Raw genomic sequence first — 27,600 nt, 5'->3', positions numbered from 1 at the left:
TGTTTCTGGTTTTTGACTGTTAACGAATATTTTGGTTATTGTGAACATTCTTATACAAGTGTTTTTGTGGACATGTTTTCATTTGTCTTACATAAATACCTAGATATCTAATAGCTGTGTCATAGGGTAGGTGCTTTCAGGACTTTTTCCAAGGGGTTGTACCTTTTTGCACACCCACCAACAATGTGTTAGCAATCTGGTTGCTCTACATTCTATCCAACGTTTGGTGTGTCAGTCTTTTTAATTTTAGCCATTCTGGTGGGTGTGTAAGATTTCTCATTTTGGTTTTAATTCGTACTTTCCTGATAACTAATGATGTTTTATTAGCACTTTTTTATGTGTTATTATCTATTAGTATATTTTCTTTGGGAGGCCTTTCTGATTATATTTTATTTTATATAGAACTTTTGTTTTTCTTAGAGTTTATAATTTAACTGCCTTAGATTTTTCAGTTTGCTTAATTTTATATGTATCTATCACTAAGTTATCTTCAAAGCCTTGAACATAGTTCCAAAACTCTTTCAAATAAGTTTAAAACACATCAGGTAGTTTAGCTATTAAAGATTTTACATAGGCACAAAGTCTACTCTTAGTTGACCATTTTCTTTAAAAACCTTATAGTATTTTAATGCAAAAAAAAACACCTTATAGTATTTTTTTAAATTAACAAAAAGATTTAATTTGCAGTGAATTCAAGTTTTATCCATGTTTCTCTGTAATTTGTGCTCTTGAAATTTAAGGAATCATTCTTACCAATCATTCTTACATCATTCTTCTGTTTTTATGAAATTTGGTTTTGCCTTTTGTTTTAAATATCTGAGATAACAAAAAGGATTGTCAAATCAGACTTGTAAGAATCAGAGGTCTTAACCCAGTTTCAAGCTTTAATAATTTAAATGATTTAAGTAATCACGAGGTATAGGGGAAACGAAGTTCAGGATTGCAAGTACTGTTTCCTCAGTCCTCTCTCACCTCATTAGAATGTGTTCTGGCCCAGACTTAATCTGCAGGTTTCTAAATGATATATGTGGTCATATAAACTGAAGAGAACTGTGTAAATATCTCCAATAGTACTCTTAACAGTTATATAACTTAAATAACAGTTTCCAAGAAGCATGGCATAAATATGTAGAATCTTGGCTTATTTACTGTAGTTATAAACAGACCCAGTTCATCCTGCTGAAAACATTACAATATATAGGTGAGAACTCTGCTACTAGAAACACCATTGGTATGTCTCCCTGAGGATCTGTCATTACCCTTTTATAAGATGATTTGACTAGGTCTCCTTTCTCTCTCTCTCTCATTCCTTTTATCAGTGTTTAATGATGTAATGTAGGAATTTGGTTTCTTTTTTTGTGTGAATAACTATACTGTTTTCATATATGCATAGATCTGTTCGAGTTCTTTATATAGTTTTTCTTTGGTCTATTTGTCTATCTTTGTATCTCTAAGATTTTTAAATAAAATTTTGACATAAATTATTTCTTACTTAAAAATTGCCTAAAAGTTGTCAAAATAATCTGATCTTGTCAATTTAAAATGTTATTCAATTTAATAGACTGAACCTCCACTGAATACTCCAGAAAACAGGGAATATACTGCTGAAATAATGTTTGAGTCCTTCAATGTTCCAGGCTTGTACATTGCTGTGCAGGTAAGAAAGTTCACAAGTCAGGATAAGCTTGACTCTTGAATTTTTATCTGGTTTAATTCACTCTTAAAAATATTTTTTTTTATGACCTCAAAGCATGTCTTAGTTCTCTCCTGAATCAGTAATTTAGAAATCATAGGAAATTGAGTTAGCAAAAGAAATGTTAAAGGAAGTAAGTTAATGATCTTTAGATAATTCAGAGCTTTTCATGGGACAGAAATAAGGGTATTAATATTTATTGAATGTTTATTCCAGGTCAAGAACTTTATATACATATTCATTTATCCTTGAAACATTTGGTGTGTCCTTTTTTCATAGTTTTGATTGACTGACTGCTAAGTGTATTTGACCACCTTCTCCTTTGTGCCCCTCTGTATTCTGTGTATCATAAATCCCTGTAATATTTTATTGAACTTACTTTGTAAATGTATTTTCATGGAATGGCTTCTCTCCCACCTCTCAGGATCATAGCTCACCTCTTGTTTTTTAAGCTTGTAGTGAATGTGATGTCTAGCATATCACAATGCTTAATAAGTATGTAAACTATTGTATAGTTCTCTTAGGTAACAATGATTATGATGTATGATCCTGTGTTAAAATAGGTGGATGGCCTAGATAACTTTCTAGGTCCCTTTCAGCTATTACATTGCAAGTAGGTAAAAGTTTAGCTCTGTTTTCAATTATTGGCCATGTATCTTGTGGAGGCTTGGATTCAGTTTTTAAAAAATGAGTTAGCTGTGTTAATTCTTAATTTGTAAACTTAAAAAAAAGAATTGTATTTTATTGCCTATGCCAGTGTTTTTCATAGAAAAATGTAATTTCATCAACTTTGTTTCCTATTAAATCATATTTAGAAGTGAATAATGGCTTTTTCTGTGGTTAAATAACTTGTTATATATTCCTAAATGCATGTTGCACTTAGAAAATTTGGAGCTAATCTTATGGTAGAGATACTTGTTTGTCGGCATCTATGTATGGAATAACTGGTGATTGGGTGTTTGTGTATTTCTTTACTTACACTCTGTGGTTTGTATACAGGTTAGCCCATATAAACATAATTTTAAGGCCTGGCAGTCTTAGTACTGTGATACTTCATGTTAGTCTTCCCCATTTTGACCCTTGTAAAAACATGGAATATTTATAAATATGCCCCTAAAAGTAAATATAAGCCTGTAAGTTTGTCTTAAAATGTAGGATGTGAATAATTTTACTGAATAATGTAAATGAATTTTGTGTATTGTCTTGCCAGAGGTGACTATAGTTGACCCTTGAACAACACAGGTTTGAACTGCATAAGTCTACTTTATATACAGATTTTTTTCGATAGAGTACTGTAAATGTTTGGCTTCCTTAAGATTTTCTTAACATTTTTTTCCCTATAACTTATTTTACTGTGAGAATACAGTATATGATGTAACATACAAAATGTGTTAATTGACTGTTTATGTGTTCTGGTCAACAGTAGACTATTGGTAGTTCAGTTTTTGGAGAGTCAGAAGTTATATTTGGATTTTCAGCTGCTTGTGTTGGAGGGATCAGTGCCCCTAACCCTGGTGTTGTTCCAGAGTCAACTGTACATTTAAAATTGAAGTACTCTGTGAAATATTTTTTTCTATTAACTCTTTGTGCTTGTTTTTATTTTCTTGCCTGTCACATTTCTTTTTGTCTAAGGCTGTTCTTGCCTTAGCTGCATCTTGGACCTCAAGACAAGTAGGAGAACGGACATTGACCGGTACAGTAATAGACAGTGGAGATGGTGTCACCCATGTCATTCCTGTGGTAAGGATATTTTAAAATTACCAAATAGTCCTATCAGATAACAAATCTGGCAGAGTTAAATGATATGAATTAATACTACTTTTAAAAAAAATTTAAAAACTTGAAAAATTTGCTCTGATTTGGCCATTTGTTCAGCTAGGGCTGTATTTTGTTCATATTAATATTAAAATTCTTGCTGTCTCTCTCTCTGTCAAATAAATAAAATCTAAAAAAAATATTAAAATTCTATAAACAAATTCCAAAATCTTTCTTTTGCTATATAGGTTGGTACTGTAATTAGAATATGATTTAAAAGTATTAGAAATTGTTTGTAATTCATAATTAGAAAATGTTGGAGTAACCAGAATGGAAATATATTATGCCTTTTTTTTTTTTTTTTAAGATTTTATTTATTAGAGCATGAGCGAGAGCATGAGTAGTGGTCAGAGGGGAAGAGGCAGAGGGAGAGGGACAAGCAGACTCCTTGCTGAGCAGGGAGCCCGATGTGGGGGCAAGATCCCAGGATTCTGGGATCAGGACCTGAGCCGAAGGAAGACGCTTAACTGACCGAGCCACCCAGGTGCCCCTATGCCTTTCTTTACATTTATGTATGTATGTATGTATGTATGTATGTATGTATGTCTTAAAACAATTTTTTTTGGGCGCCGGTGTGGCTCAGTTGGTTAAGTGACTGCCTTCGGCTCAGGTCATGATCCTGGAGTCCCGGGATCGAGTCCCACATCGGGCTCCCTGCTCAGCAGGGAGTCTGCTTCTCCCTCTGACCCTCTTCCCTCTCGTGCTCGCTCTCTCAAATAAATAAATAAAAAAATCTTAAAAAAAATTTTTTTTCTTTTTTCTTTTTTTTTAACTAACATATAATGTATTATTTGTTGCAAGGGTACAGGTCTATGATTCATCAGTCTTGCCTTAAACATGAATTGTCTTCTGGTTTGGCTGTGTCTGTGTTGTATGGGTTAGCCAGTTGATAATCTCTCTTATCCTTAATAGATTTCAGTTTGGTGCATAGGTTAACTAACAGTTTGTTATAAGCACATAGCCATTATTAATGACTTTTGGGAATTATTTTTATTTATTTTATTTTATTTTAATTAAGCTGTGTGCCCAGTGTGGGGCTTGAACTCATAACCCTGAGATCAAGAGTCACATCCTCTAATGACTGAGCCAGCCAGGTGCCCCTGGAAATTATTTTTTTGAATAAAAAACTCAAGTTATGATCGTACTTTATGGTTTGGATTTAGTAAAGCCTATTAAGAAAAATGCACCAGATGGATTATTTGTTAGAGATAGCATTTTTTCTGCCAAGGTCCTTGTGCTTCCAATTCTTAATGACAAATTAGGGTTTTTATTGTGCCTAAATACACTAAAAATGACTACTTGGAATCATACTGATAGTATTAGATATATAGAAAGGTTTATCTTTTAAAATTTTTATATTATATTGACTATCTTTTAAGAAATGAAATTATTTTGAACTTTTATTTCTTTATTACTAGTCATTCCTATTTTTAATGCATCAGGCAACCTCTTTTGAGAATTACATCCTCAGGGTGACTACTTTTAGATTAGATGTCATAATCTACCCTCCCAATGTCACAATAGTTTTAGTAATAATTGCCCCTTTTTTAGTAACAGCTTTCTTGCGATATAATTTACACACCATATAGTTCACCCCTGTAGAGTGTATACTTAAGTGTTTTTTTTTGTATATTCACAGAGTGCATCCATTACAACACAGTCAATTTTAGAACATTTTTATCACTCTAAAAAGAAACCCTGTATCTGTTAGCAGTCAGTCTCCCCATGATAACCTTAGCCCCTGGCAACCACTCATACACTTTCTGCCTTTTCTGGACATTTCATGTAAATGGAAATCATATACTTTGTGGTTTTCTTTTGTGACTGGCTTCTTTCATGAAGCCTAAAGTTTTCAAGATTATCCAAGGTGTAGAATGTATAGTACTTCATTTCTTATTCCCAAATAATATTTCATTCTATGGCTATATCAGATTTTAATTTGCCATTGGGGGGTATTTTAATATCTTGGAAATTGGGATGTGTCCAATATTTCATGTTTTTTTTATAGTTTTTCTTTATTAGGTACATAGAGATTCTTAAGATTTTCCTTTAAACCTCAGAATCTATAATGTAGGTTATATTGAACACCTCAGTTTATCCATTAAAAATGCAAATAAATGAATTGCTTTAGATCACCAAATAGTAGGTTTTGGAGCTAGGATTCAAACTGGTTATGTCTGACCCGTCTTTTTTTTTTTTTTTTGAAGATTTTATTTATTAATTTGACAGAGAGAGCGAGAGCAGGAACACAAGCAGGGGGAGTAGAAGAGGGAGAGGGAGAAGCAGGCCTCCTGCCGAGCAGGGACCCCGATGTGGGATTCGATCCCAGGACCCTGGGATCATGACCTGAGCCGAAGGCAGATGCTTAACGACTGAGCCACCCAGGTGCCCTGTCTGACCCCAGTCTTAATATCTGCACAACTAATCAGTAATATCAGTATCTTGATAATATTCAAATAGGTAATTTTCAAATATAAGTTATCAACATGAAAAAGAATGAATTTTTGTAAGGATATTAAGAATTGGATATTCCTGTGTTTTGTTCTCTTTTCCTTTTGCTTTCTTTTGAATTAATGGAGTATTCTTTTATAGTTCCATTTTATCTTTATTGACTTATTAGCTATGTTCTACTTATTGTCATTTGCTTATTTTTTGGTGGTTGCTCTAGGGTTTATAATAAACATCTTTAATTTATAATCTAACTACAAACAATCTATTTCATAAATAGGAAGTGTACAACAATGTACTTCCCTTTTGCACTATAATCACTCGTTTTATTTCTACATCTTACAAACTTATAGTGCATTATTAATTTGTTTCATTGTAAGTAGTATATTAGTTTTGTTAGGGCTGCTATAACAAAGTACCACAGACTGAGTGGCTCAAACAATAGAAAATTAATTTTTTTCACAGATGGAGGCAATAAAGTCAGAGATCAAGATGTTGGCAGGGTTGATTTTTTTCTGAGGCTTCTCTGTGTCTTCTCTCTAGGTGGCTTAATTTTCTCCATTTGTCTGCACATGGTCTCCTTGTGTGTCTGTATCCTAATCTCTTCTTTTAAGAACATAAATCATACCAGATTAGGATCCACTCTAATCACCTCATTTTAACTTAATTACCTCTTCAAAGTATGTACTATGGTGAGTGCTGTGAATTTTGTAAGACTGATGAATCACAGACCTGTACCCCTGAAACAAATAATACTTTATATGTTAATAAAAAAAAAAAGTTCCCATCTCCAAATACAATCACATTGTGAGGTATTGGGAGATAGTACTTCAACATAAGAATTTGGGGAGGGGTAGGATATGTCAGCTGAGAACAAATCTCCTCTTTAAAAGAGATTTTGAAAAAAGATAAATTTCTTTTATATTTACGCACTTAGCATTTCCAGTGCTTGTTTCTTGGTGAAGGTCCACATTTCCATCTAGCATCATTTTCTCTCTGCCAGAATGATGGCCTTCAACATTGCCTTTTATTTTTTTTAAGATTTTATTTGTTTATTTTAGAGAGCATGTGTGCATGTGGGGGTAGGGAGAGGAAGGGGCTTAGGGGGAGGAAGAGGGAGAGGGACAAGCACACTCACACTGAGCGGGGAGCCCTATGGGACCAGTCCCACAACGCTGAGAACATGACCTGAGCTGAAATCAAGAGTTGAATGCTCAACCAACTGAGCCACCCAGGCACCCCTGCCTTTAAAATGTCTTATTGTGCTGGTCTACTGACTCTGAACTCCTTCAACTTATGTACATCCTTTGAAAAAGCATTTTGCCTGCATTTTTGAAAGATTTTTTACTTGGTGTAGAATTTCAGGTTGATAGTTTTTTCCCTTCAGTATTTTAAAGATGTAGTTCTAATATCTTTTGGCTTAAATCGTTTCTGAAAATAAGTCTGCTGTCATTTTTATGCTTGTTTCTTTGTGATATTTCTTACTTGTCTGGCTCCCTTCAAGATTGTGATGTACCTAAATATGTTTGTGTGTGTGTTTTTTTTTTTTTTTTCTTCCCTTTCCCATTTCTTCTTGGGGTTTGGGTTTGTTGAGCTTCTTGAATCTATAGATTTGTAGTTTTGTTTTTTGTTTTTTTTTTTTATCATACCTGAAAAAGACTATCTGACTCTGCTTGGGTTCTCCCTCCCATTATTGCTGCCTGGGAATGCTTCCTAGGCAGTGAGATGGGATGTTTATAGCACTCATATTGTTTGTTTTCCCTTATCATTGGGAACACTGCCCTACTCTGCCTGTTGAGTGTCTGAAAATGTTTATTTCATTTAATTTGTCCTGTTTTTTTTTCTTTAAGGTGAGAGGATAAATCCAATCCGTAATACTCTGTCATGGCCAGATGATATTCTTGGATAATGAAATTTAATTTTTTTTTTAAAGATTTTATTTATTTGACAGAAAGACACAGTGAGAGAGGGAACACAAGCAGGGGGAGTGGGAGAGGGAGAAGCAGGCTTTCCCGCTGAGCTGGGAGCCCGATGCGGGGCTCGATCCCAGGAGCCCCTGGAATCATGACCTGAGCCGAAGGCAGATGCTTAACGACTGAGCCACCCAGGCACCCCAATGAAATTTAATTTTGTTACATTGTTTTTTGTACTTCCGACTCATATCAGTAAATTTATGAATTCATTGTGTAGAATTTAATTATTTGGCATTATTGATATGCATAGAATGCCTCAGCCTTATGAAATTGGTACCTACTTCATTAGGAAAAATGAGTTTGTGGATTAATGATCAAATTTCTTACAATGCTATCTAAATTGTTTACTGAAATTATAAAAGATTTTAAAATAATTTCCTATCTGGTCTGCTATCAGAACATTTAAAACTTCTGAAATTTTTAATTTCTGTGTTGTTCAGTCATTGCAGTCTTGGTTATAAACTCTTACCAGTAAAAGAATAATCTAAGTTGCTGGCCATTCTTGTTCATAATATCTATACAGTATTATAAATTATATAATGTAGTATTGTGAGGAATACAGTTGAAGAATAAAGACTAGAAGAATTCTCCTAGGATTAAGCAATATTTGGGAATATAAACACATTAATTTGAGAAATTAATCTTTGATGGTTATTTAGGTTATATTAATTTTGAAATCATTGGAAGTAAATTTGCCACTTTTTTTCATCTAGGCTGAAGGGTATGTGATTGGCAGCTGTATTAAGCACATTCCAATCGCAGGACGAGATATAACATATTTTATTCAGCAGTTGCTGAGAGACCGAGAAGTAGGAATCCCTCCAGAGCAATCCTTGGAAACTGCTAAGGCAGTAAAGGTAAAAAAGTAATGATGAGAGTGTGATTCAGCTAGAAATTAAAATCAAATTTACAATATTAACATGAGAAACTATCAGGTGAAGAACAGTACTTAGAAAAACCTTTTGTTTAACAAGTTGTAAATTATTACTCTTAATTATATATATGTTTTCTCTGTATTTCTTGTAAGGAAATTTTGCAGGATTATCAACTCTGTGCCTGTTGTCTCCACATTTCACGTTTGAGTCAAGAACATTGTACCAACTGACGTTAGCATACATTTTTGTGATTAGTCCCTGTAGTAAAAATAATTAGTTCACTTCAGAGTCCTTGTATCTCAGTTTCTTCACTGGATTCTTTATTTTAATCCTAACAATTTTCTATTAAAAAAAATTTTTTTTATGTAATTGTTTCATTTCACTATAGAATAGAGGTGGTGTTTGGCTCAAGTGATAATGGCAAACAAGAAAAATGTGAAGACTTTAAGGTGTTTTAATAATTAGTATGTTATGTAAGTCTTTGTTAGATTAGTGCTTCATGTAAACTGTCAAAATACTTAGCATTGCTTTTTAAATTTATCATTTGCCAACATACCTACAAAAATTTCAGTGGGTTTCTCATATGTTTTCAGTATGTGAAAGCAAAACTGCCCCAGCAAAAATATCTTTATTTGCCTATCTTTGCCTGATTATAGGGTTTCTTTCACTCTTTAAAGGTTAGGAATGAAAAAGAATTTACTACTTCCTAGTAGTAAAGGAATTATGAAATGGCTGCCAGAACTCACCCAAAGAGTGGCATCAAAATTAAATATATAAAAAATTAACATGAATACTGCTTCAGCATCTTTGGGAAGCCTGTGGAGTTTAAAAAAACAACAAAAGCACCAAGGATTCAAATCTGATGGAGAGAATACTGATGCTCAGTCTGAATGTCTTTTAAGAATTATCATTTCCATGTAATTCCTACTTCCAACATTTGGAGAAAGAAGAGCTACAACAACATAATCAAATTGTCCTTTGTTTTCCATATTTCCTTTTATGTCTTTCAATTATTAGTAATAATATTTGCATCTATCATGGAGTAGAATTCTTGATGTACAAAAATATGTGAAGTGTGTGTTTTTCTTTTAAAAAAAAATGAGACTTGGATTCAGGAGTCCATAAATTACAAATAGAATGTTATAACCCATAACATTTTTTAATTGAGTTTTTGATGAAAACTTTTACTTTTAGTACTTATAACCAGATATTCAGCAATTTAGCACTGCAGGTGATAAAGTAAAAAAGAATAGTTTTTATTTTCAGCCTTTTTTCTTTTGCTCATTTACTTAGACCATATTCAGTTTTGTTGCAGGAAGGTATTAAGGATTAAGGGTCTATATTATATTGTGGGTTATATCAACTATTACTTATTCTCCAGTTCTGTATTTATTTTATGTTTTCTCCTCTTCATAATGCAAACTCCATTAATTACTGGAACTGTATAAAATGTTGAATGACATTAATGAATGTTTTCATGAGATAGTAGAGGTTCTGTTTTTAGTTGGTCAAATCTTATTCACTTTATATATGAAGCCAGGAATTATGTGTAGGAGATGAGAGATGAGTTGTTTGTACTAAACATAAACTAATGTCCTAACATAAAATTTTCTTCAGCTTAATTTCTTAATTTTATTTTCTGAAGATATTTGTGCATTTGATTCTGGTTTGCTAAAACTATGTCATCCTTTTCTACTGTTCCTAAAATGAAGAAATAATTACTCATTTCTTTGTTTTCTTAGGAGCGCTATAGTTATGTCTGCCCAGATTTAGTAAAAGAATTTAACAAGTATGACACAGATGGATCAAAGTGGATTAAGCAATATACTGGAATCAATGCTATCTCAAAGAAAGAATTTTCTATTGATGTTGGTTATGAGAGATTCTTGGGACCTGAAATCTTTTTTCATCCAGAGGTAAGTTTTTTTTTTTTTTTTTGATGGAATTGTTTTGAAATATTCAGCAGAAATTATCAGTCAGCCATAAGAAATTCAGAAAGTTCATCTCAGGAACTTTTTTTTGTATACTAAAATGCTATAGTGAGTTACTTTCAAGAGGAAAAATTGCCTATGTGAAATAGGCTAAACAAATTACTATTTTTCACGTATTTAGAAAACTAAAACATGTCTTTTTTAATAGTTGTGGCTTATGTGGGGTCATGGAAAGAGGGGAGCCCTTAAAATTTATGACCATTTAAATGAAATATTTTTGGAAAAGTTCTAGAACTACCACTGGCCCCATATAAAATAACCATTAAACCAAGAACCATTAGTTGACTATCATAACAAAATATCAGCAAAATAGTTTTCTGTGTCTAGGAAATGTTAGCAACATGCAGGTTTTATTAAGTTAATGAAATGTGTGCTTTAAATGAAAAATTCTTCTAGTAACTTAGTATAAGAAATTTATTAATAAAGTTACATTAAATGCCTACTGTGCTTATTCGGCATTAAAAATGGTTATTTTTAAATATTGCTTATTCACTTAGCAAATAGTGAATATAATTTTCATGGTCTCAGTTTAAGTATGGAATATTTAAAGATGAAAAATTATTTTATGTTGCTCTTACTGAGCTCAGAGAATAAGGGAGATGAATATCTAAACAGGTATAGTTGCTTTAATATGCATGGATTTGGGGAGGGCATAGGAACAAAGAGCATCTTAAGTCTGCTTGGGGGAACTAGGGAAACTTCTTAGAGGAGGTGACAGTTGAGGGTGAATACATATTTGTCAGGCAGGTATGTCAGGGGAGTATCTTTCTGGCAGAGGAGATAGGCTGGGTAGAAGTCTGGGATAGGAGAGAGCTAGATAATAAAATTATAAAGGAAGGGATTGGTAAGAGATGGGTCCAGATGGGTGTTCATGAGGGATTAATATGCTATAGAAAGGAGTTTACTGGATTCTGTAGTTGTGCAGAAATCTTTAGTGCAAATGACACAGATTCATGTATGGTATTAGAAAGGTCACTCTGCACTGGGTTGGACGGATTGAAACAGAGGAGTGAATTGTGTTGGAAACAGGTAATGATGAGAGTGTGATTCAGTTAGAAATTAAAATCAAATTTACAGTATTAACATGAAAAACTGGAAACAGGTGATTTTATTGCAGTTTTCTGGATGAAGGCTTCCATCTATTCCCCCTCTTCTGACATTTAGGGATCCCATCTGCCCCTGCTGTCAGGCCAAGTGGTTTGGGTGGGTCTTGGGAGGGATGTCCCTGGATCCAGCCAGTCTGAGCAGGACATTCCCCCAGCCATGGTGATTGGTTCAGAGGTAGGCATGTGCCCTGAGCCCATCCAGTCAGAGCAAATCCCAGGGCTTCTCTAGGTGCTCTTAGAGCTCTCCTAGTGGATTTGAATCTGAGGAAGAGAGTGGAGCCTTAGAATGAAGCCAACACACAGGAGAAAGTAAGGTCAATAAGAATGAGAAAGAGGTAAGAGAAAAGCAATAGAATCAACATTGACTTACTGATTACTTAGATGTGAGGGGAGTAAGAATATGAAGAATCTGTGATGATTCCCATATGTGTAACTTGAACAACTGGATGTGAAGAATATGAGCAGGGATTGGAGATCATGATGAATTGGCATATAGCTGTAAGTTGGGAGCAAAGGAGTGAGCACCTGGGATAAGGCATTGTGGTCAGACAGGTATAGGGGTGTTTTAAGGCTTAGATAGCACATTTTCTTTGCAGTCTTTAAAATAAAAATTCATAAGAGGATATATGTACATAGTTTTAAAAGTCACATAACACTGACAGGCTTAAACAAAAACAGCAGCTCCTCAACCTCCACCCCTACTCTCACTCTTTTTGTGTTCTGCAGAGCATTCACTAGCTCTCACTTAGCCAGCACTCTTGGTAATTACCTGCACATTTCCAGATATTTGTCCTATTTCTTGACATAGCAATGTAAGTAATTTATCTACCAACTTCCTTTTAGGTTAGTTGATATTTCCTTAGACCCTCTTCCCTCAGCCTGTATGTATGTTATGTTATAGTTATTAGCTAAATCAGTAGTTTTACAGTATATGAATAGTATTATACTGTTAATGTTTTTTGCTTTTGAGGCAAAATTATAATATTGTAAATTTTTTCTCTTAAAATTGAGCTTTTCCTAAATTTTTGCTTCATTTCTTCATTTGTGTCATTTTCTCTTTGTTCATTTATTTCATTTATTCATTGAGGTTGTAATTAACTTTTTACAGGATCTGGAAGGGATCCTGGGAGTCTCACTATTTCTATATAGAGAAATTTAACAGTTTTTTTAAAACCTTGTTTTACTTTTTCTTGTGGTTTCTTATCATTTCAATTTTGGGGACTTCAAGGTTCTACAGGGTGAATGGATTGACTTCTTAGCAGTATGCCCTTCTGGAAGCACTTAGGATGTAACATTCCTTTTTTGTCTTCCAAACACAATTGAAGTATTTTATTCATTGTTTACTCACCTCCTCTTTTCATCCTTGGGCATTAATCCTTTCTTGTAATTTTCTTTTGTCATTTTAGTAGTGATTTAGGAGGATAGATAACCATGTAGCTGGCAGTCAGGTCCCATTTTCCTCTGGGGTCATGTGTATGTGAATTGCTGAAGTCAAATGAATTAAAGGTTATGGGTTAAGGAACATCAGTTGAAGTTGAAATACTGGAGAGAGGTACTAAACCTCCAAGTGGAGGACAGGAATTAGAGAATTGCAGAAGATCCAGAACCAAAGTCCTAGGTGAATAGGATCATTACCACAAGATAGGTAATAGCGTGGGAGGTAAGAGATATCTTGGATTTTAAAGGAGGAAGCATTTGAGTGCAATACTCTTGACAGATGTCCTCAGCTAAGGTCCTGACAGTCTTAAAAAACCTTTGACATGTTAGATACGTAAATAAACTGTTGTTTTGGTTGTGCCGTGTTGCTTAGGAAAGGGATAATTGTCTGGATGTCAGTTTACCTTGTTGCTAATGTTTCATATATAATTTTTTTTCTATTTAATCTTTATCATTTGATATACACCAAGTTTTCTTCATTAAGTTTTTTAAAACTGCAACACCTTTTACTCTGTAGCATTTTTTTCTTTGTAAATAATTTCTTCTGTGAGAAATCCATGTTTTTCTTCATAGTTTTTTAAAATCAGTTATGTATATGCACATTGTTCAAAAGTCCTAGTTATTGAAATTCTCACAAAAACTAGGAGTGTCCTGCATACTTCTCTCCCTAATTTTTTTCCTGGAGGTAAGCACTTCAGCCTTTTTTAGTTGATTCTTTTGGTGATTGCCTCATAGCTACAGATTGCTTTGGTTGCATTGCGACTTCAAGTTTTTTCAGTCTTAGGCATTTTCTGTCAGTTTCCAGCTATGGAGGAAGAGGATTGCCTTTTCTCCCTTTTTTTGCCATGATAAACAGTACCTTTCCATACCTTTTTGTCCCAATAATTACATTATAATTTCAGTTAGGTAAAAATTCAATGCTTACATTTTTGTGAACACAAATTTTAATCAGATCTGTGAACACAAATTCTAATTAGATCTGAGTCATACAGTTTACAATGAAATATTTTCCTGTCCTATATTTTGTTTTCCATGGGAAACAATAACTTGTTTGCTTAGTTTTAAAATAATGATCCTTAATTCACCTCTAAACTCTATCCACCAGTTTTATAACTGTCTTCTCAGGATATTCAGACGCAAAGGGCTTTATAATCAATTTAATTTTCCAGAGCATGTGTTATGTCCCAATCTGAACCTGTTTCCTTCTGCACCTGGTACAGAGTTGTCATATTCCTTCACCATCATTGTGGGGATTCCTGTTGCCTCTCGCTTAAATCCCTCTTGCCTCCATCCCATACCTTTCCCTTTCTTTATTTTGGTGGAAATCATTTCCCATTGGGGTTCCTGATAAAAAGGGCACATGAGGCATGAAAATTTCAAGACCTTGCATGTCTGAAGATGTATTCATTTTATCTTCATACTTGTCTGATAATTTGGGTATAGAATTCTAGATTGTAAATCATTTTTCTTCAGCATTTTGAAGCCTTAGCTCAGTTGCTTCCCATTATAACTTGAAGTAAAAAACTGTTCTGATTTCTAAACCTTGTACAGGGCCTTTTTTTCTTTCCAGATACTTGTAGGTTATCCCTTTGTTCCCCTGACATTCTCATGTGCTCTCTCTGTTTTCTCTTCTAGTTGTATTTTTTCTTTTTGTTCCACTCTCTAGGTGATTTCTTCAGTTTACCTTCTGAACCTTCTGTTGAATTTCTTTCTGGTAACATACCTAATTTTCAAGGGTTTCCCCTACATCTGCTCTTGAATATTCCTTTTTTATGCTGCTCTGTTCTTGCTTCATGGTTGCATATCTTCTGGCTCTCTGAGGATGTTAGTCTAGGTTTTTTGAAGTTTTCTTCTTTCTGCATAGTCTCTTTCTTCCAGGTTGCTTTTTCTCTCTGTTTTGATTCCTATATTTTTCATGCTAGGGGTTTTTGGGGGCCACTCATTTAAGAAGGGGACACTAAAACCCTGATTGGATATCTGAGCTTTGTGGGTAGGGCTTTTGACTATGGTCTTTTCTTTGGAGGAATGCCCTATATGTGTTTCCTTAGATCATTTCAGATAGTTCGGTTCCCAAAAAGATTACTGCCTGGAGGGTAGAGGTTGGCAGCCAAATGGAAAGAGGGTCAGCATTTGTGTGTTGGAGTGGGCTGCATATCTTCACTTAAAAGCCCCCAGCTTTCATTCGTTTCAGCCGTGTATAAGAGTCTTGGGGCTCTCTAATTTATTCCCTTTAGAGAATAGATAAGCCACCTTTCTCCTTGGATGAGGAAGAGGTATTTCATAGACTTCTGTAGCTGGGATCTGTGACTTTAGTTGCTTTTCACAGAGGCTGTCAACCAGTGTTCCTTCCTGTCCTTCTTCTACCTCACTTTCAATGCTGGTAGGTACAGCCAGTTCTTTTTGGGGTGGTGGTGGTGGTGGTGGTGGTGATAGAAAACAGCCTTATTCTTGGCTTTCCCTACTGATGACTTACTAAGTGTTTTGGAGGGAGTGCGTAGTCTTGTCCATCTGCTTTCCACATTGCAGTTGCCAAGTTTTGTTGCTGTTTCTTACCTTTCTGTTCTCTCCATACATTTGGAATTATTCCTTTTTTTTTTTTTTTTAATTTCTTTGGGGCGCCTGGGTGGCTCAGTCATTGGGTGTCAGCCTTCGGCTTGGGTCATGGTCCCGGAGTCCTGGGGTTGGGCCCCGCGTCCGGCTCCCTGCTTGGCGGGGGGCCTGCTTCTCCCTCTCCCACTCCCTCTGCTTGTGTTCCCTCTCTCGCTATGTCTCTCTCTGTCAGATAAATACATAAAATCTTTTAAAAAAATTTCTTTATTGGTGCTTTTAGTAGGGAGAACAAGTTGAGATATGTGTGCTTAGTTCACCATGTTTTTCCAGAATAGACTTTTTTTTTTTTTTTTTTTTTTTGGTATACTATGAACTGTGTCACTTCCCAAGTGAATTTTAAGATTCTGTCTTCTGTAGTTCTAGATATCCTCTGTCATTTGGAAGATTCACTCTGTTTTTTGTTTTGGCTAGATGAAAGTGTAGGTATCTAAACTTGGACACTAAACATAAACTATATGAGAGTAAGGGTATTTATTTTTTGAATTGCTAAATTCATCACAAATGCTTGAAAGAACTGTTTTTAGATGGAATGGGCTTGGCACTCTGATTTTTTTTTTTTAAGGGAAATTTAAATTTTTTTGACAAAGCTATTTGGACTGCTTTGTTTACTTGGGTGTATTCTCTAAATTTTTCAGAAGAGGGGATAGATATTCCTCCCTTGATAGCCACTTGCAGTAGTATTAAGACCTGATCAGAGAGCATTCAGAGACAGGACTAATCCTTTTGCTGAGAGTGAAAACAAAAGGCCTAAAAATAAACTTAGTGAGGACCCTAGGTTGAGCATAGTCGAGTATTGAGTAACCTATGACAATTTATTGTTAATTCTTACTCTTTCCTTTTATTTATTAAGTATCCATTGTTTGCTGCTTTACTACAATATTATTCTACTCATTCTCACCTGGGATTCTATACAGCACAATGGTCCATAAGCTTTTTGTGAAGATGTATTCAAATCAGACTTCATTTCTTTCTTTCCAAATCAGAGTATCTGTGGGTAGATTCTTGAGTATGGGAATATATAAAGCTCGTATAAATTCTTTTGTATGTTCTTGATTAAAAATTGCTGTGAGAAGGGCATAGCACAGGAATGAATGACCCTGTTCCTGCCTTTTACTCGCTCATGTTATAGCAGATAAACTGTCTTAAAGGTTAAGGAAAGAATTATGGGAGGGTTAATCTGTTGAGCACACGCGCTCCTCTGTGTGTGTGTGTGTGTTTAGGTAAATACTGAAGGAATATGGTTAACAAAGACGGTGTAGAGAACTTGTAAGTTCTGTATTAATAAGTTGATAAGATATTAAGATATTGTAGAACATATTTTCTATCATTAGTATTTTCTCTTGTTAATGTTCTTTGTCCACATTTTGGGGATTAAATCTCATGACAGGGTCTCAGGTTGAAGTATCATCATGGGATCATAAAAGCATGTTTTGAGAACTTAAGTTTCCTTAGAAATTTCACAGTCTAAAACCTAGAGAATTTCTATAGATCACAAAATACAATTTTCAGGATTCCAATTCTTTTGCTCATTCTAGTTAATTGTGGACTGAGCCATTCTCTGCCTCTCAACCAAGCTTGTGTATACATGGCATACAGAGCCAGCCAAGTTGAGTTATATTCTCCCATTTTCCCACAGAATACAATATGGACTACTTCTGACAGATAGAACAAATAGTCTATAGGTTGGGTTCTCAAGGTTCAGTATGAGCCACATTTCCATACCCACTCTTAGGTATTCATTATCTGAAGGAATTCTATATCTCTCTTAAGGTTTCTTATGTACACTCATCAGCATGCTTCAAAAAGATAGATGTTGGCTGCCATTTTTTTCCTCTTACTATAATAACAGAAGTCAGTAGAATCTTTGTTAGGGATATCTTCATCTAAATTAAAATATCCGGTATCATTATGCTTCATCACTTAAATAACATTAAATCTCTTTTCATTGTATGCCCAGACTCTAAATAACTTCAAACTAATTTTAAAAACTGGAAAAAATTGACACATCTAATAGTTACCAGTCAAGTTACAGAATCCCTTTAATGAACAAAGGAATGTTGTTTCTCCCATTAGACAAGCTAATGGGAAAAATGAGAGGCCAAGAGAGGTGGTTGGCAACTCATTTTCTAGACAGTTATTTTAAATTTTATTCATTTGAATAAAATAGACTTGTTTAGTTTGACAAATTAGAGCTAAATTTTGACCTTAATACCTAGGAAAAATCCCATGTAGCATTTCCTTTCCAATTTTAAAGAGTAATACATGGCCACTTACATATATTTTTGAAAATTAGCTCTTTGTTTCAGAATACAAGCTTAATTCTGAGATCTAACATTTCCAAATTATTTATATATATATATGTGTGTGTGTGTGTATATGTATGTATATGTTTTTATAGTTCCTCTCAGGAAATACACAGTATGATTTTGGAGGATCATAGGCATGCATATAAAAATATATGATGTGGAAGAAAGGAAGCCTTCCTTAATCTTACTCTCCTTGTATAAGACCTGATGTATATAAAATTTTTAAAAAAATTTTTAACCTCATTCTGTTTCCATAATAATTGAAGTTGTGAAACTGCTTTACATCTCAAAGCTACCTATCCAGGCTGTTAAAGAATTCTGAAAAGTTTTGTGTAATATGTGTACCTTCCATTCCAAATAAATACATAGTAATATTTTAATATTTATCATATTGAAATCTTATTTTAAGAAGTAAAATATTACAAAAAGAGTATCTTACCTTCCTCAGACCTTTTCCTTTCTCTGTTTGGTTTCCATCCTTTCTTTTTCCTCCTGAGGGCATAAATTTAGTGTATATCCAGTTCTTATGTTTAACTGTGCATGTGTTTACAAAAACATATATTTTTAAAGGGCTTACATATATGGAATAACTCAAGTTTTTCTGAAGTTATCTTTTTAAAAAATGAGTTTTGCTTTTGAGTGTCAGCTATTTGGAAATAGTTTAACTATGGTATATCATCATGTGAGTATACAGTTTGTTCTCATTATTCACAGTAGATACTCTAAAGTTGCTGTGAACGCTGAATTAGTGAATACTGAACCATTGCTCATAGGGGGAAACAGGGTTCGGTTCTGTGAGCCTTAGATTACAACACTTTTGTCAGCTGAACATGAAACCTTGTTTTATTTGTGTTTCTGTTTAAAGACACACTGTTTAATATATATCGTTGATTTATTAGCATTAATATCATGGCCAGCAGCAAAACTGTGACTCATGCCTGAATGCACCTTATCCAAAACTGTATTTTCTTCATGACATATATCACAACCTTGAGCTTAGGAACAGTAGATGGCACTTTGGCACTACTGTGGTTGGGGACCCTTTTATTGTATTGTATTGTATTGTATTGTATTGTATTGTATTGTATTGTATTTATTTGAGAGGGAAAGAGCAAGCGAGAGCACAATAGCACTGGGAGGGAGAAAGCAGACTCCTGGCTGAGCAGGGAGCTTGACGCAGGGCTTGATCCCAGGAACCTGGGATCATGACCTGAGCTGGAGGTAGATACCCAACCGACTGAGCCACCCAGGTGCCCCGGGGACCCTTTTAAATAGCAAAATCACCTGCAAAAATGTGGAAACTGTGGCACTAAATAGATCATGAAAAGGACACTTACTTACAGTATAAAAGCTAAAATGAAAAGACTGAGCATTTCTGTGTTTGACCTCAACACAAATGCGTCGGTCAACTCATTTTCAGAGCTCTGCTCATGTGCATGCCTACAGATTTTTACCAGCTCATGGTATATGTGTGGTTTTACATTTTTGCTATTCTGATAGTTATGAAATGGTATAGATCATCATTACTGTAATTTGATTTCTTCTGAAATCTCTGATTTCTGTGTCTTTAATTTTGAATTGGAGACCAGAATTTATGTTTGTAAAAAGTACTTTTATTTTTAAACTGGAAACTTTCTTATTTTTTATTGTGATATATGTTAGTGGTGATCTAATCTCTATCATATACCTGCCTTTATTTACTTTTCAGTTTGCTAATCCAGACTTTACTCAACCTATCTCAGAAGTTGTAGATGAAGTAATTCAGAATTGCCCTATTGATGTCAGACGTCCTCTCTACAAGGTCAGTATTTACAGCAAAATTGTTCAAGGTCTTCTTTTAAAACTTTATATTTCTGTCCATTGTTGAATATTAAATTTAAAAATCCTCTCTTCAAAAGCCTATGATAGGATTTTAATACTATTTCTTATGTCTTTAAAAATTTTCTCTTTCTCAATAAAAGTCATACTTACTTATTTATTTTTCTCCACTAATACAGAATATTGTCCTCTCTGGAGGTTCAACCATGTTCAGGGACTTTGGACGTCGCTTGCAAAGAGATTTGAAAAGAACTGTAGATGCCAGGCTGAAATTAAGTGAGGAATTGAGTGGTGGCAGATTGAAGGTTGGTTTTCTGTTATTAGTGGGAGGGTTGAGGGTGCTTTGATTATTGTAATAGGGTTGGGAAATGTCAGCCAACTTTTGCTTTTATTTAGGAAAATAAGAGGATTTCTATCAGGCTTTCTAATGGAAAGTGGTTAATCATATTGAGATCTTATTTTAAGAAATAAAATACTAACAACAAGAGTACCTTACCTTCCTCAGACCTTTTCCTTTCTCTCTTTGGTTTCTATTCTTTTTCCTCCTGAGGGTAGTTGCTGTCTTGAATTTAGGTATATCCAGTTCATGTTTTTAACTGTGCATGTATTCAGAAAAACATATATTTTTAAAGGATTTACATATATGGAATCATTCAAGAATATCATGTTTATGATATTCTTGGTCATTTGATTCCTCTAGGATATTATCAACATTTCTGGAAAATATTCTTAGTCTTTTGTAAGTGACATTATTTCATATGTCTCTCACAGATAACGTATATAGAGAAGAATTCCTTGCATACTCTAGGGATAATATTCCTTAAGGATCCACACAGTTTTAATAGTACTATAGCAGTACAACAAAGCCGAGTTGAGAGAGAAGCTGATGTTGTGGGGTCAAGCTGGCTTGCACAGACGCATTCTAGCGTCCCCCACAGCAGCCTCATAGTGTGAAGTCGAATTAGTGGTTTAGCAGAAATAACTTTTCTTTTACATGTCCTGGACTTTGGTTTTGCTGTCAAAATCAAAATTAATTTTAAATTCTTAGATGTTTGCTTTCTATATTTATGAGACAGTTTTTCAGTAAATGTTATGTTTCATCCTTGTTCAATGTAGAATATTGAAGCAAAACATTGATTTAGAGGATACATTGCTTGATAAAAACATGTTTTATTCAGCTTGGAAAATTATCAAGAATTAGGGCTTCATCTGAGACTACTAGTCATTCAAAATTACTTAAAAGTAAAATACAGCAGGGTTTGCTGCTTCTTTAGAAATTGCATGACAGCTGACTGTTTTCAGCCCCTAAATTTTGATTATCTTAAATTTATCCTTGGGGTGCAGTAAAAAAGTATGTTTAAGTAGTTGTTTAGTTTGTGGATGGACACATTATAGATATATGAAATGAAACAAGTGCTGTTTTTGAGTGTAATATTTTTTTTTTAAAGATCTTATTTATTTATTTGAGAGAGAGAGAAAGAGAGATAGAGAGCATGAGAGGGAAGAGGGTCAGAGGGAGAAGCAGACTCCCCGCTGAGCAGGGAGCCCGACGTGGGACTCGATCCTGGGACTCCAGGATCATGACCCGAGCCGAAGGCAGTCGCTTAACCAACTGAGCCACCCAGGCGCCCCGAGTGTAATATTTTAATAAAGTAAAAATTAGCATTTTTAGGCTTCTTGTACATTTAAAAAATAAGAAACAAATTTTTTTTTCTCTCAGTGATACCAGCACCGTACTGACATTAATGATACAGGAGAAATCCAGTTTACTGGAGGACTCTGCATCCCTTTTTATTTTACTTGATATTCTTACTGATTTTCATATCATTTTAATATATCTATCTAAATCTGGCTTTATTGCCTTTCAATCTGTAATTTTTAATGGCAACTAAATAGCTTTTTTTAACAAAAAATAAGCCATTTTTTGTGACGTGTATATATTTTTAAACTTTTTATTTTGAAATAATTTCATACTTACAGAAAAGTTACAAAACAAAGGAATTCCTGTATATCGTTCACCTAGATTTTCCAAGTGTTAGCATTTTATATTTGCTTTATTCTCTATCTATAAAGATATGTGCATATGCAAATATACACACATGCAAATATTTTTTTCTGAACTATTTGAGAGTGAGTTGGAAATATAATGTCCCATCACCCCTAAATATTTTAGTGTGTATGTCCCAGAACAGGACATTGCCGTTGTCAAAATCACAGAACTAACCTTGATACAATAAAAAATCTAGTTATAGACCTGATTCAGGTTTCACCACTTCCATTACTGTCCTTCATAGCAAAAGGGAGAAAACAATTACTGGTCTAGAATCCAGTCTAGGACCACATGTTTGAATTAGTTACTAGGTCCCTTTAATCTGGAGCAAGTACTCAGTCTTTTTTTTTGTATTTCTTTTTTTTTTTTTTTTTTTAAAGAATTTATTCATTTTGGAGAGAGTGAGCAAGAGAGCGCACGCAAGTGCTCTTGAGTGGAGAGAGGGGGGAGGGAGAGGGAGAAAGAATCTGAAGCAGACTTCACACTGAGCCACCCAGGTGCCCCTTTTTTGTCATTCTTATTTAACCTTACTGCTTTTGAAGAATACAAACCCTTTATTTTACAGAATGTTTCTCAGTTTGGGATTGTCTGATGTTTCCTCATGATTAGTTAGGTTCAGATTATGTACTTTTGGCAGTAATACCACAGAAATAATGTTGTATCCTTTTTTAGTGCATTGTATCACTAGACACGTGGTATAATTTGTCCCAGATGTTAATTTTGATCAGTTGGTTAAAGTTGTGTCTGCTGGGTGTCTCTATAAAGTTATTATTTTTTCTTTATGTTAATAATCCTATGGGAAGATACTTTCAGACTGTCCTGTTTCTTATCAAACTTTCACCTGCTGGTTTTAACATCCATTTTTCTTTCCTAAAATCGTTACCACTGTGTGGTAGTTGCCAGCTGGTATTTTGCAAATTCCATCATTCCTTCTATGGTTTTTAGTCTCATTTTACTGTAAGGAAGAGTTTTCCTTTCTCATTCATTCAGTAATACCTCTATAAAAACCTGATTTTTCATATTATTCTTTAGACTATATCATTAGTATCATTGTGATAACAGTAACACTATTAATATCTTTAATTTTGATGCTCAAATTTTTTTCAGATTTGGCCAGTGGGAGCCATTAAAGGTGGCTTTTTGTCCTTTTGATGTGGCCCTAGTATTCTTTAGGCTCTTTGCTACTCTTTGACACAGCAAAATAATTCAGATTTATCTTGTACTTTCTGTTCTTCAATATTAGAATCAGTCTTTTTTTTTTTTTTTTTTTTTCCTGAGACACCCTTGTTCCTTTTAGTGGAAAATGCTATTAAGGAATCAAATTCTGGGGAGGGGTGGCTCAGTTAGTTAAGTGTCTGCCTTTGGCTCAGGTCATGATCCTCGGGGTCCTGGGCTCAAGTCTTGCATCAGGCTCCTTGCTTAGTAGGGAGCCTGCTTCTCCCTCTGCCTGCCGCTCCCCGTGCTTGTGCGTGCTCTCTCTCTCTCTCTCTGACAAATAAATAAGATCTTTAAGAAAAAAAAAAAGGAACCAAATTTTGGATACTAGGTATATTCATTGTTTCTGAGGGTCACTGCCTCGGGCCTTCTTGGGAGTCAGAACTAGGATGTGCTTGTGTGCATGCATATACACACACATCTGTATCCAGTTTTGTATTTATATAAATTAAGAACTTTAATTCATAGTGATACTACGAGCTCCAGAATACCAGAAGTTCATTGTAGCCTTCCACTTTTTCATATTTGTAATGCAGTTCTCTTACAGTGAGAAACTTGGCTTCCATTATCTACAATGTATTGATGTTTTTGCTCGAACTGGAATACTTAGTATAGTGCTTTCAGAATTGTTAATCCATACCACAGTGAGAAATATACTAACTGGAGTTCAATATTTACTTAGTTTTTATCTTTTTTAGAAAAGTTAGGGAGAGGGAGGAAGAGTCCTAAGCAGTCTCTTGACCCTGAGATCATGACCTGAGCTGAAACCCAAGAGTCAGAGGCTTAACCCACTGCGCCACCCAGGCACCCCTACTTAGTTTTTATCTTAAAGACAGAGGTCTAGTCATAATACTGTGTTCATAAGTTACTTGGGTTAGTCCCTTTCCCCACTTCAGTGTGGTTGTTACTGTTTTTTGTTTTTTTTTAAATAAAATTAGCTTAATTTCTTTCTGTTGTATTCTGTTTTGCTCTATGTGCATCCTGCCTCTTTTAAAGTTTTATTTACTTTTGTATATATGGTTTTGTGTATATACATTAAAAATTAAATGATACAGAAATTGTTATTTGAATTTACTGTTGAACTGCTCTTACTATGTCATTTTTAGCCAAAACCTATTGATGTACAAGTCATTACACACCACATGCAGCGATATGCAGTTTGGTTTGGAGGATCCATGCTGGCTTCCACGGTGAGATAAAGCTTACATTTGAAATTTGATTTTTTTTTTTTCCAGATAGAAGAAATTGCAGTACATATACAATATAGAATAACAAGGGAAATTTCTTTAAATTTATCTGCAATATATCTGTATATTACATGAGAAAGTTTTAAAATTGGTTACATATATATGTACATACTATTTTAAAAAGTAGAAGTTTCTTGGATTTTATTTATTTTTTGCTTGTTTTTTAGAGTCAAAATTTAGTTTTAAAATTCATCTGTAGGGAAAGTTCTTTTAATCTTGTGATGATACAGGTATCAGAAGGTCATTGTTTTTTCTGTGCAAATATTTAAAAACATTAAGATCACTGCATAGGAAGTATGATGTTCAAAAGTTAGTAGAGGGAATTATTCTAAGGGCCCTTTCCCCAAACCAAAACATCTTAAAACCTCTTTAAAAGATAATTTAGCATCATTAGCCTATTAAATATCAGTGCTTTATCCTGTAGTACAGAATATTAAATAAAATGAAGCTTTTATCTGAATTATTGAAAATTACATAAACTTGGACTTTAAAAAACCATTTGAAAATAAGAGGTAAAAGTTATTTTCTTCCTTAATTTTAGTTATCTTCTGTTTGTGGCATATAACCTGGTGAATTTGTAAGTTTGCTCTTTGAAGAAGTTAACAGAGAGAGAGCCTCTGTCTATACCAGACCTTTAGTGAACTGGAAAGCAAGTTAATCTGGAAGTTTTTGTATATGACTAAGAGGAGTTTATATTTTATTTTATTTTAAAAATTTTATTTATTTTAGAGGGTGAGAAAGAGAGTGAGTGTTGGGGGTGGGGGAGCAGAGGGAGAGGGAGAGAGAATCTGAAGCAGACTCCCCAGCGCTCAGCAGGGAGCCCAACGAGGGCTTGATCCCATGACCCTGAGATCATTGACCTGAGCTTAAAGAGTCGGACACTTAACCGACTGCACTGCTCAGGTGCCCCTTATTTATATTTCAGATTAATGCTGCTTTTTTAGAGTACTGATTTATTGTACAATGTGGGGAAATCTCATCAGAATAGTCTGAGCTTTTGAGAATCAGTCTTCAGTCCTCAGAATTTCAGAATTATGCTGAGGTAGGGGGATGTGTGTTAGGACATGTGTTAAATCCTACTTTTCATTTCTGATAAAGATTTATAGCTGATTTAAGTCACGGTTTCTAGAATTTTTAAGCTTCATTCAAATATCGAAATGGACTAATAATAAACATTTTAGATTTAACAAATCTATTTTAAAGCATATTGAGAGGGTGGTACATTTTTGACCTTTGTAAAAATACATGTTTTTATTTTCAGCCCGAGTTCTACCAAGTATGCCACACCAAAAAAGATTATGAAGAAATTGGACCTAGCATTTGTCGTCACAATCCAGTGTTTGGAGTCATGTCGTAAAATTGATTTCATAATTATTGGGGTTAGGGAGGTGGGGAAGAAATAATCTTTCTGATTACCTGTTTTGTCTGGATGGTTGGTTTTGGGGTTTTAAACCTGACTTGAAGTAAGAAGACCAAACATAATTATACAGGAATATTTTAATAAGTATATCAACATGAGAATGTAGAGGAGAGCCAAAATGATTAAGTGTTTTTCTTTAGACTGGATATTTGAATCTTACGTGTAACAAAAAGAAGTGGGTTTTAGTTCTTTCTGTGCCCTGATATTTTGTATATTATTGAATTATCCAAGATTTGAAGGGATTTATCGGTATGTAGATAGCTCTATAATGCTTGAGTTGTACACTTCTAAGTGTGCAATGCAAGAGCTTGTTTATATTTCATACTTTTTATACTTTGAGGAAAAAAGTCAAAGAAAAACTAGTATTTGAGGAAAAACAAGTGACCAAGCAAAGGATAAATTAAAAAAAAAAAAAAAGCCTCATGAGACTTGGCGTACACACACACTCATGGGATTCCAGTTATTACAAATGGCTTCCACCCCCTTGTACCCCACAGTGGTTTTCTTTGCAAGTGCTTTTGGAACTAAGAAGCTAGTATCTTGGATTAACTGATGCCCGCTAGTGCTTTCTGATTACTCGAATCCTGTTTCTTGCTTTAAAGAAAAAGTAAAGACAAGACTGTTGGACCAGTACTGCAGTTCTGTAGTGTCATTTCTTATTAAAAATAAATAATTTGATTACCAAAATTGGTATACTTAAAGCCTAACACCATTCTAATAAAGGCACAAATTTCTTTTTAATACTTGTTTCAAGCTCTTTAATCTCTTTATAAGTTAACTAATCTATTTTCTTCAAACCTCTGCAATAGTTCTTTAAAATCACAACAGTTGGTTAGCAAGCTGACTTTTTTATGTGCTCTAAACAAATAATTGTGAAATTTTAATACGTTGAGTGCTTTCATTTTGATAACTGGATCTCCATTTGATATTTTCATTTGTATAACTCATTTGCAGTCTGAAAATTTTTTTAGTGCCAGTCCCTGACATATCATGGAAAGTTAATTTTCTTTGCATTTTAAAATATCTGGACCATGAAGAAAAAAGTGATGAAAATAAATTAAAACTGAATTACCTTTTCTAATGTTTTTTTTTTAGAAGCAGTGTCATTCTACTTTGTGTTTATGTATTTTATATGATTTCTGTTTCTGTTGGAATAGTGGAATTCATTGAAATGAATATGAATTCTGTAATGTGTATGGTAGAAAATATCTGTGAACTTGAAATTTTACCAGTTATATTTATAGAAGAATAAAAATAGAAGACGTTTTTTAGGTTTTTTAGAACTTCAGCATTAATGCCAGTGAACACTTGAACTTCATTATCCATGAAAATGCACATAGAATTAGTATATGTCTATCTAAAAGTTAAAGAACAATGAAAGGGTCTTTGTTGTTTGTATTTAATATAAAGATAGAATTGAGGAGTAAACTTTAAATTTCATTTAGAATGAAGCAGGATACTTAAAATTATATTAATCATTTCTGTGAAAGTTTGAGTATGGGAGTAAAGAACAAAGTGTATGTCCTCTGGTAGTGGTAGTATCAGAATCAAAGATCTTTTTTTTTTCTTTCCTAACTTAAAAAAGTAGTTCATGAA

General features: G+C 34.1%; 1 protein-coding gene across 2 annotated transcripts in view; it reads left to right on the top strand.

Annotated features, from left to right (window-relative positions):
- ACTR3 (actin related protein 3) overlaps window positions 1-27,077 on the top strand; it is a 60,103-nt gene extending 33,026 nt beyond the window's left edge. For both annotated transcript variants that reach the window (XM_027588700.2, XM_027588701.2), the window contains exons 5-12: window positions 1,562-1,657; window positions 3,326-3,433; window positions 8,643-8,786; window positions 10,547-10,720; window positions 19,963-20,055; window positions 20,252-20,377; window positions 24,444-24,527; window positions 25,846-27,077. In XM_027588700.2, the coding sequence (XP_027444501.1) occupies window positions 1,562-1,657; window positions 3,326-3,433; window positions 8,643-8,786; window positions 10,547-10,720; window positions 19,963-20,055; window positions 20,252-20,377; window positions 24,444-24,527; window positions 25,846-25,941 (921 nt within the window). In that variant the 3' untranslated portion in view covers window positions 25,942-27,077. The remainder of the gene's footprint in view (window positions 1-1,561; window positions 1,658-3,325; window positions 3,434-8,642; window positions 8,787-10,546; window positions 10,721-19,962; window positions 20,056-20,251; window positions 20,378-24,443; window positions 24,528-25,845) is intronic.
- The last annotated feature ends 523 nt before the right edge of the window (window positions 27,078-27,600 follow it).

The sequence above is a fragment of the Zalophus californianus genome, chromosome 3 (assembly GCF_009762305.2).
Source record: "Zalophus californianus isolate mZalCal1 chromosome 3, mZalCal1.pri.v2, whole genome shotgun sequence".
Taxonomy (NCBI): domain Eukaryota; kingdom Metazoa; phylum Chordata; class Mammalia; order Carnivora; family Otariidae; genus Zalophus; species Zalophus californianus.
Note: the sequence above shows the minus strand (reverse complement) of the source record. Positions and strands in the feature narration are given on the sequence as shown.